General features: G+C 49.3%; 1 protein-coding gene across 1 annotated transcript; it reads left to right on the top strand.

The window, feature by feature from the left end:
* Positions 1-5,017: 5,017 nt before the first annotated feature.
* On the top strand, positions 5,018-8,988 carry CASP14 (caspase 14). Its single transcript, XM_043966266.1, has 6 exons — positions 5,018-5,050; positions 5,266-5,415; positions 5,599-5,824; positions 6,516-6,638; positions 6,854-6,957; positions 8,884-8,988. The coding sequence occupies exons 1-6, from the start codon at positions 5,018-5,020 to the stop codon at positions 8,986-8,988; spliced, it is 741 nt and encodes a 246-aa protein (XP_043822201.1).
* Positions 8,989-10,069: the final 1,081 nt, after the last annotated feature.

The following is a 10,069-nucleotide window of genomic DNA, read 5'->3' as shown; positions in this document are numbered from 1 at the left end:
TTTAGTCAGCTGTGATTATTAGAATGCTTTCCTTATAATGAACTGAAATCTGCCTCTTTGCTCCTACTTTTGCCCTTTTGGGCTAAACAGAATGAATCTAAACCCTTAAAATATTTGAGGGTAATTCTATCTTCCACAAAGTTTTGACTTCTCCAGGCTTTATTATATTGAATCATTTCATCATCTCGGTTGCCCTACCTTGGATGTGTGCTGGCTTATCAACGGCCCTACTAAAAATAGTACCCCCAAATCTTAAAGGTTGAGAAGGATTTCATTAAGTGGAATGGGGTTGGAGACAGTGTTGTTAGGGTATGAAAGATAAAGTAATGGAAAGAAGAAGTTGGGGAGAGAGGAAGATCAAAAAGGGGTGAGTTTGGTTCAAGAATAGATATGATGATAATACTAAATGATAGAGGAAAGACACAACTATTCAACTTCTATGATTCTGGATAAGGTCAATGAGAAGAGTGAGAACAAGATGAAGATTATTTTGAGAATAAATATACACAGGATCAGGATGTGAGGGAGAGAGATGTTAGGAGTGAAGCTGGGGATGGGGATGCTGATGAGGATGAGGATGGGAAAGGTAAAGAGAAGAAGGATGGGGGAGGCTGAGCAGATGGTAGAAAAAGTTCTGCATACCAGAGACACTTAATAAATGTTTGTTAAATTTAAATTTTGAAGTTGCTGTTGGTCCTTCCTTCTCAAAGAGGACCATGATATCAGGAGGCAATGTCATGACTTGCAGTGAATTGAATTGAAGTGAGGGAGGGCTACAAAGTCACCAACCTTACTCTCTCCCAGCTGGATCCAGTGGCAAGATATGTATCAGGATGACTGGAGATGGCCCCAGATGTTTTTTAAGGCAATAGGGGTCATGTAACCTGTCAGGGTCACACAGCTAGTAAGTGTCTAAGGTCAGATTTGAACTCAGAGCCTCCCAACTTCAGAGCCAGTGCTCTATCCACTGCACTGCCTATCTGCTCCTTCAATTTCTAAGACCAGACTGCTAAAAAGCACCTGGCTGAGCAGGCTCTTGAGAAGGTTGTCTGTGAACTATTGAAGTTCAAAATTCTTGGCCTCGGTGCCCCTGGCATTGCCAATCTCCCTTCAGGCAGTAGGTCCTAGATGAGCCCTGTTTGGGTGGTGTCCAGGGCCTGCTTGCCTTGGCATGTGGCAGAGTTTCCTCACTCAGGCCTGCATGAAGGGAGTTTCCTTTTCTCTCCATTACTACAAAAGGATGTCAGGGAGAGCATTCAAGTCACAGGCAGTCCAGGTGGCAGCCAGCCTGACACATTCGGAGCTCTCTCCTCCCCAGCATGGTCAAAAGAGAGACACAGAAACGTCCAGGAATTTGATGACGGTGACCTGCACCGTCCCCAACACTGAATACCTGCGTTCAGGACCAGGACTGAACCCCCCTTCCTCCTTGTCCAAGATCAAGTCATCCTGCTGAGCCTTCTGCTGTGGGGCTGCTGCCCTCAGACTAGGTAAGTGCTGCCCTCCACACTGGGACTTCCTCAAGCCCTGGCTCCCAGAGATGGGTCCCAGTGACCTCTCACCAACACTTTGTCCTTCTCTCCCAGCCCATACTCCCCCTTCTATCTCTCTTCTCTCTCTTCTTCCCTCTTCCCCTTCTTCCTCTCCATCCCATCCTTCTGTCTCCTTCTCCCTCTTTCCCTGTTGCTCCCCTTCACCATTTACCTCATCCTCTTTCTGCCCCTCCCCTCCCCTTCTCACCCTACTCATCCTGTCCTCTGTCTCCCTCCCTTCCTTCACTTTCTTCTCTTCTACCTCTTTATCACCTTTACCGCCTATCTCTCACTTCATCCTCTCCTCTTTTCCCCTTTCCCCTCCTAATTCCCTCTTCTTTCATCTTCACCCTCTCCTTGACTCTATCTCTTCATACTCTACTTCCTTCCTTTCTCCCTCTCTTAATCCTCTACCCCTCCCCTCCAACCCCTCTTCATCCTCCCTCCTTTCCCTTTTTCCCTCCTCTCCCCTTCCTCTGTCTCCCCCCTTTTCCCACTTTTAATACTCTCCCCCTTTGTTATTTCTTCTCTGCTCCTTCTCTCTCCCTCCCTCCCTTTGTCCCCATGGGAACAGCTTCATTGTCTGATAGGACCAAAGCCAGGTCAGAGCAAGTCATTTATTCACTCATTCATTCAAGAACTATGTGCTCACTGATGGCCTCCCCTGGGCAGGGCCCTGTGCTGGCTCCTATGGGAAATTCAGAGAAATAAGGTGCACAGCCTCTCCCCTGCACAGAGACCTAAGATAAATCTACAAATAACTACAGTACAAAATTGCCTGAGAGAGACAATGGGTCCTTGGGCATTCAGAGAGGGCTTGGGGGTGGGGGGTAGGGTTCAAATGGTTCATGGGTCTGAACCAGAAGAGTCTGGGAAGCTTCCTGTGGTAGGGAGTATTTGAGCCAGGACTCCAAGATTTCAATGGGGAAGATATGACAATGGATTGAGAATGAAATGATGGCATGAGCCAAAGCTACAGTTGGGCATTTGAAAGACCAAGTGTGTCCCCTGAGGCGGAGGAAGCTGAGGCTGTGCTGGTGACCTGGAGGATGAGGGAGAAGAGAGTGGACATGGCTCTGAGCCCCATCCTTCACTGACCGTCCTATCCTCTCCTTGCCCCTATGTTGGGGGTGGGGTTCTTGCCCTCATGGTCTCTGCTGCTCACTTAGGGTTTTAGCCTTTCTGACATTATCCTCACAGGACTGTGCCACTCTTTTGAAAATCTGTCATCCCTACATTTTTCTAGCTTTGTTCTACATTCCTTCCCTCTATAAGCTGTATGATGTGGTCACACTGGACCTCTTCCAGAAGTGACCTTCCAGCCACTTCCTGTGTGTGCACTTAGTGCCCTCTTACCTCATCACCTGTCAGTCAGTTGTTCAAGCACTTGTTAAGCATACCCTGTGTGTTGGGCACTGTGCTAAGCGCAAGACATATAAAGGAAAGCAAAAACATAGTCCCTGCCCTCAAGGATCTTACATTCTAATGGGAGAGACACTGTACATATAAAATATAAAGACATAAAGAGAGGGGCATCTCAGAGGAAGGCCCTCAAAGTAAAGGGGACAAGGTAGGGGTGAGGACTGGTAAGGATGCATGATTTCAGCTAAGTCTTGAAGGAACCCAGAAAAGCTAAAAGACAGAGGTGAGGATGAAGGGCGTTATAGGTAGGGGTGGAAGATAGACTGCAGATGGGATGTCAGGGCTGAGGAAAAGCAATAAGGCCATTGTTACTGGATCATAGAATATGTGGTAGGGAGTAAAAAGTAAAAAGACTGGAAAGGTAGGCAGGGGTCTGATTGTGAAGGGTTTTCAAAGCCACACAGGATCTTCTATTTGATCCTGGAGGTAATAGGGAGCCACTGGAGATGATTGAGGAGAGGGGTGCCATGGTCAGACCTGCAGTTTAGGAAAGCTGCTTTGGCAGTGGCCACCTCTTCAAATCCCACATTTCCTTCAAAACTCATCCCAAGCACCATCATCTAGAGGCATCCTTTGCTAAACTCCCCCCAGCTGCCAGTGTCCTCCCTTCAAAGAATTATCTTCCATTTGTGTTGTCTACCCACATATAGGTACGTGTTGTTTCGCTTCCCCACCCCCACCCTAGAATGTATGCACCCTGAAAACAGAGTTTTGCCCTTTTATCCCCATTGCCTGGTACAGGGCCTGCCCATAGTAGGCTTTTTATAAGGGCTTGTCAATCAGTCGATCAATTGATTCATCCTTTTGCCTGCCCTCATTTTTATTTCTTAGATGTGTCCTAGAGAAATCTGAGTTCCCTTTCTCTTTAGATGCCTCCCCCTTTTCGTCCTCCTCAGAATCATTTGCACTTTCCAGCATCTCACTGCCAGGAGTCTCCCTTCCTTTTGCAGCCTCATCCACTTTTAGTCTCAGGCTCTGTCATCCTGCCAAGTACCTTTGTGATGAATTCCCTGGAATCCAGAGAAACACCTTGGGAAGAGCACCAAGGCTGGGGTGTCAAAGGACCTGTGTTTGGATCTAGGCTCTGATACTCATATAACCTTGGGAAAGTTACTTTCTCCTCTCTGGGCCTCAGTTTCCCTGTCTGTAAAGCAAAGAGGATGAAGATTAGATAATCTCTAAAGTCTCTTCCTGCCTTGTCTTCCACTGGCTTTGCCGGCTCCCTTTGAGATTCAGCTCAAATCCCAGCTCGTACAAGAAGCCCTTGACAATTCCTCTGTGCTCTCCAGGCTTGTGCCTTTCCCCTGAGATCTCCTTCCATTTGTACACGTGTGTGCATGTAACCCCATTAGAATGGGAGCTCCTTGAGGCAGGGATCATGTTTTTGCCTTTCTTTACACCCTCGGTGCTTAGCATCTAAAAGCAGCTGAAAACTGCATCTTGCCTGGACCCTTCCCGCTCCAAACCTTTGACCTTTGACACTACAAAAATCTGTAGCTCATCAGACACTTCCCTCTATAATATGGAAGGAGAGATCATGGAATCAGCATCAGAGTTGGAAGGAATAGAAGAGATCATCTACTTCCCCCATTTTACAGATGAGGGAAATGAAGTCCAGAGAAATGAAGATCACGCACAGACAGAAAGCCGTGTGCCCTTCCCATTACACTATCCGTGATCTCTCCTCAAAAGAGGGGAGGGAGGGGGGCAGGTAGGTGGCGCAGTGGACAGAGCACTGGCCCTGGATTCAGGAGGACCTGAGTTCAAATCCAGCAGCCCCGGGCAAGTCACTTAACCTTCATTACCCCTCAAAAAAAAAAAAAAAAAGAAAGAAAGAAAGAAAAGAAAAGAAGAAAAGAGGGGAGGGAGTGTCATAGGGCTGTGGGGTCATTTCAACTCTACCTCCCCTGATGAATGCAATAGGAAATACTTCCAGTCCCTGTATTCTTCTGTCCTCCCCAGGAGAACTTCTACCTGATTCCTCTGCACTAACTTCACCCCTCGCCCCTTTCCTCAGTATCCAACCTAAGGCCCTGAGTGCTAGGACAAGTGTGAGAGGAGACATGAGCTCGGAGACTGAGCAATCTACAGACCAGGTGGGTTCATGCAGCCTGCAAGAAGGGACAAGTGAAAGCTCATAAAATGAGGTGGATGTGGGTGTGGGGTGAGGGGATGGGGGGGAGGAGAGGGAAAGATGGGAAGGATCCCACTGAGGGGGGAGTGGAGATGAAGCAAAGTCCATAAGTCTGCAGGAGGAAGAAGGTCTGTGGGCCCATTGTGCTCTTGACTCTTGACCTGTTCTGGGGCCCAGGATGCTTACGACATGTCAGACGCCCGCCTGGCTCTGACCCTGTGCATCACCAAGAACCGAGCAGGATCAGAGACTGACGTGAAGGCCCTGGAGCAGATGTACAAGGACCTGGGCTTTAAGAGCACAGTGAAGAGGAACCTCCCAGCCAAGGTACAACAGCCCCCCCCATCCCCCATAGGCTCTGGTGAGAAATAGGGGGAGCAGGAGACAAGGCCCTAGGCTCCTCTTCTCCCTTCCTCAGACCATTCCATGGGGGTTCTGAGCGACCATACCCCCCTGAGCCTCTAGCCCTGTCTCAGCCAGTGCCCCTGGACTTGGATATCTCCCGGGCAGGGTTTCTGGGAGGAGCTGGAAAAGTTCAGAGATGAAATGGACCAGATGAAAGACCCGGTGAGCTGCTGCTTTGTGGTGCTCATGGCCCATGGCGAGGAAGGCGTACTGCAAGGGATCGATGGCCACACCATTAAGTTGGAGGATCTCTTTTCTATACTCACTAACAAGAACTGCCGGGCCCTACGGGGCAAGCCCAAGGTGTTCATTGTACAAGCCTGCAGAGGAGGTAAGCAGAGGAAGAGAGGAGGAGGAGGAGGAAGGGGAGAAGGAGGAGGAGGAAGAGAAGGGGGATGGGAAGCAGGGGAGGGGGGAGGAAGAGGAGGGGGAGGGAGGGGAGAGGGAGAAGAGGAGGAGGAGAAAGTGGAGGTGGTGGGAGAGGAGGAAGAGGAGGAGGAGGAACAAGGGAGGGGGAGGAAGAGGAGGGGGAGAAGAGGAGGAGGAGAAAGTGGAGGTGGTAGAAAAGGAGGAGGGGAGGGAGAGAGAGAGGAGGAAGGGGAAAAAGAGGAGGAGGAGGAGGAGGAGGAGGAGGAGGAAGAGAAGGGGAGGAAGAGGAAGCAGGATCTCTCTAACCTGCCCAGTCCAGCTTGAAGTCCAAAGCCTTAGGGCTTAGGGCTCAGCATAACAAAGAGCTCAACCCAACCCAGCACCCAGATCCCAAAGAGTCCAGGGCCCGTAGCTAAGAGCCCGGCCCCAGAACCCAGAGATCTCACAAATCTCTGAGCTCAGAACTCAACCCAGTCCAGATGCTAGAAGCCAGGGAAGCCACAGTCCACCCTATAGGACCCACAGCCCAGCATTTGTTCCACACCCTCCTTTTCCTGTTCTCGGGGTATTGAGCCCTATTAGGGCTCGTCTGTTCTACCTCTCTCCTCCAGGAGCCCGCTTCTGACAAGCACACCTCTATCTGTACTTTGTAGATCAGAAAGACGCTGGCGAGGTGGTTCAGCCAGCAGGGTCCGACGAGACTGTCGTCTTGGCTGAACAGCTTCCCAAGCTCCCAACCTACACAGACATCCTGCATGTCTACGCCACTGTGGAGGGTGAGGGCTCCCCTTCTGCTCCCTGATGCTCCTTCCCTGCCTTTCCTATCCACGGCCCTCCCCCACTTCCTTCCCATAACCCTCGCCAACCCAGGATGATCCCATTGTTCCCACACATTTTCCCCCTAAAACCCAGTGCGATCTCCCTCCCTCGTGCCATCTCCCCTCCTGGACAGGCCCCTGCACAAGACAAATGATCCTCCTGGTTTTCTCAGGATACATTGCCTACCGTCATGAGGAGGATGGTTCCTTTTTCATCCAGACTATAGTAGACGTATTCACCAATATGAAAGGTCACATCCTGGATCTACTGACTGAGGTGAGAATCCGGGGAGCTGACCAGTCCCAGAGCCCTCCTTCCTACAGGCCCTTGTCCTTGAGACTAGAGCCTTTCAGACCAGAAATCCTGCCCCTCCAAGGCTAGGGAGCATGAAAAAAGAATGGGATGCTGAGCCTGGGAGGAAGAGGAGGGGAGAAAGAAGAAGAGAAAGAAGACAAGAAAAAACATTAGAGCTGGACCTCAGATCCCAGTGACATAACTTCTAGCCATGTGGCCTTAAGCAAGTCACTTAGCGTCTTTGTTCCTCAATTTACTCATCTGTAAAATGGGAATACAAGACTTGATGGAGTCTGAGGTCTGGCTCTAGAGCCTGTGAATCCAAAGCCCTCCAAACTCTACTCCCATCCTTGTAAGGATTCATCCTTGTCCTGTCTGCACCTCTCTCCTCCCCAGCTTCTCTCTCCTACAACTCCAACCTTCCCATCCTCTCCTTCAGCCTGATATTCCAAAATCATGCAACCATGTCAGTCTGCTACTCAAGAATTCAATGCTATCCAACTCAATAAACATTTATTGAGCACCTACTATGTGCCCGGCACTGTGCTAAGTGCCGGAGATACAAAAAGAGGCAAAAGACAGCCCTGCCTTCAAAGAGCTTACAGTTTAATGGAGAGTACACGTTGGGATGTAAGGTGCAATAAGACTGGACAGCTAGGAGAAGGCTTCAGTGGCTCCCTTTTGCCTTTAGTGTAAAGCACAAGGAGTAGGTAAGTGGCACAGTGGATAGAACCCTGGGCCTGGAGTCAGGAAGTCCTGAGTTCAATCCAACCTCAGACACTTACTAGCTGTGTGACCCTGGGCAAGTAACTTCACCCTGTTTGCCGCAGTTTCCTTATCTGTAAAATGAGCTGGAGAAGGAAATGGCAAACCATTCCAGTAACTCTGCCAAGAAAACCCCAGAAGGGGCCACAAAGAGTGGGACGTGACTGAAACCAACTAAACCACAGCAAAATAGAACACCATTTCCTCAGTTTTCCATCTGAAACCTTTTGCCATCTGGCTCCAATCTCTCAAGGCTGATTACACATGATTTCCCTTCAGGGGCTCTAAGTTCCAAGCAGACTGTTTTACCCTGTCATTCATTTGCTGCACTTGAGAGCCCACTTCCCACCTTTGTGCATTCACATGAGCTGTTCTCCACACTCTCCCTCTCCACCTCCACCTCTAAAAACTGAAGACTAGGCTCAGGTGCCACCTCCTTCAAGACACCCCTCCTGATTCCCCCAGTGGTTAGTGTCCCTTGCCCAAATCACTGTGTAGCTATTGCATATTTAGATTTTTTTTAGATGCCCTAGCTACATAGGAGAATGTAAGCTCCCTGAGGACAAATACTATCCCATTTTTGTCTTGGTATCTCTAGCAACTCTAGCACATAACCTGCTTAGTCAATGTTTTTAATTGGCTAATTTAACCTCCTTCTGTCCTCCTTCTCCCCTTATTTTTTACATTCCTTTTGTCTTTTCTTTCTTCCCTTTTCTACCTACTCCTTTCCCCCTTCTTTCTTCTTCCCTCTTTTCTTCCTGTTCCTTCTTCTCTCTTCCTCCTTCATCCTCCTCTCTTCTAACTCAAAAGCCAGACAAAGCAGGCACCATCTTTTAGCCAATGACTCTCCCTTGCAGACAGACTCAGGCACCTCTGCCTTCACAAACCCCAGTATCCCCCACCTCCCTGGACATCTTTCCCTCCTATAAAGCAGAAGCCTCCTTCATGGTGGCCCAAGCCATGACCACACTGAGGGGTTTAGGGGCAAGGGGACAAGAAGGTTGCCTTCACACCCGATTATGTAGACTGTTGGTGCCTCTGACTTCTCCCCAGAGTCTTACTTGTACAGAGGTCCTGCCAACAGCCCTGCTAATGGCCACTCCCCAACAAGGAGGCTCACCTTGAATTCCCCTGCCCATACAGGTGACCCGACGTATGGCTGACGCTGAGCTGATGGAAGAAGGCAAGCCTAGGAAGGTGAACCCTGAGATCCAGAGCACCCTCCGAAAGCTGCTGTATCTGCAATAGTGGGAGGGGGTCCAGGATTGAGGGGTGTTGACTTCCTGAGCCAGTGAGCCCAAGAGCTGGTGTCCAGGGGCGTTGGAGAGCCAGAGAAACTGAAATGTGCATGTTTCCTTCACCTACTCCATGCCTAGGTGGTAGCCAGCCTCCTACTCCACTGGACGCACCAAGAACTTGGGCCCAGGTCCTATCCCTCTTACTTGATTCACTCCCTCCACTTGTTACCTATCACTTCCCATATAGAAGAAGGCCTGAAATCTGGGGGCAATGTTCAGCTAGGGCCCTGGAGTGCCTATTTCACAGAATACTAGCAACCTTTCACATGTTAGTGGCTTCACTGACACTCACCCATATCCCTACCATGTCCCACCTTAATAGAGAAAGGGTCTTCTTGAGTCTCTCCTTCCCCCTGAGAGCTACTCCTCTGGTGATTGGTCTCTGCTCTTGGCTAGGCAAGTCCTGGGACAAAAGATCAACAAGAGTTGAGAACTATCTTTACATGTAACGGGAAAAAAAATATAATATTTAAAAAAAAAAAAAGATCAACAAGACCACCAGTGGGCCAACCGTCAACACATTTTCCTACTTGATAAAACCTGCCAAGATATGCACTCCATGGGTATAACCTGTAAGAACATGGGGTCATGTCAAAACTTCAAGACATCTGTGATTTTATCTACATGGGTCCTCCCTCTGCAGATGCAGATAGCAAGTTCTCCCTGCCTTTGCAAGTTGCCCTGGCCTAATGACAACAAAGAAATGGGCCAGCCTTCTGATCTTAGTTGGACTGATCATCTCTGGCCAGCTTGTGGTTAACCAACATAGCTTTTGAGAACCCAGGGACCCTCTTTTGCCCCCTCAAGACTTCAGAATTAGATTCATCTTCCAAAAACATGGTTTTATCAAGTCAGAACTCCCTGATCTGGCATTCAAGGCCTTCTTCAATCTGACCCTCTCCTTGATCCGCCACCTTATCTTCCCCCTCCTTTCTAGCACACACCCTCTATTTTGATCAAGCTATAGTCAATTACTTCTGCCCTCTGCACCTTTGCCCACCATATTCCCCCCTTCATCAGGTGGGCTGGTT

Source organism: Dromiciops gliroides, chromosome 1, assembly GCF_019393635.1.
Source record: "Dromiciops gliroides isolate mDroGli1 chromosome 1, mDroGli1.pri, whole genome shotgun sequence".
In the NCBI taxonomy this organism is placed as follows: domain Eukaryota; kingdom Metazoa; phylum Chordata; class Mammalia; order Microbiotheria; family Microbiotheriidae; genus Dromiciops; species Dromiciops gliroides.
The sequence above is the reverse complement of the archived record's forward strand: the minus strand, read 5'-3'. Positions and strand labels throughout refer to the sequence as shown.

Excerpts from the sequence above, each read along its gene's own strand:
- CASP14 (XM_043966266.1), top strand. The coding sequence starts at position 5,018 with ATGAGCTCGGAGACTGAGCAATCTACAGACCAG. Across the intron at positions 5,051-5,265 it reads CTGAGCAATCTACAGACCAG|GATGCTTACGACATGTCAGA; the intron begins GTGGGTTCATGC and ends TCTGGGGCCCAG. Across the intron at positions 6,639-6,853 it reads TGTCTACGCCACTGTGGAGG|GATACATTGCCTACCGTCAT; the intron begins GTGAGGGCTCCC and ends TGGTTTTCTCAG.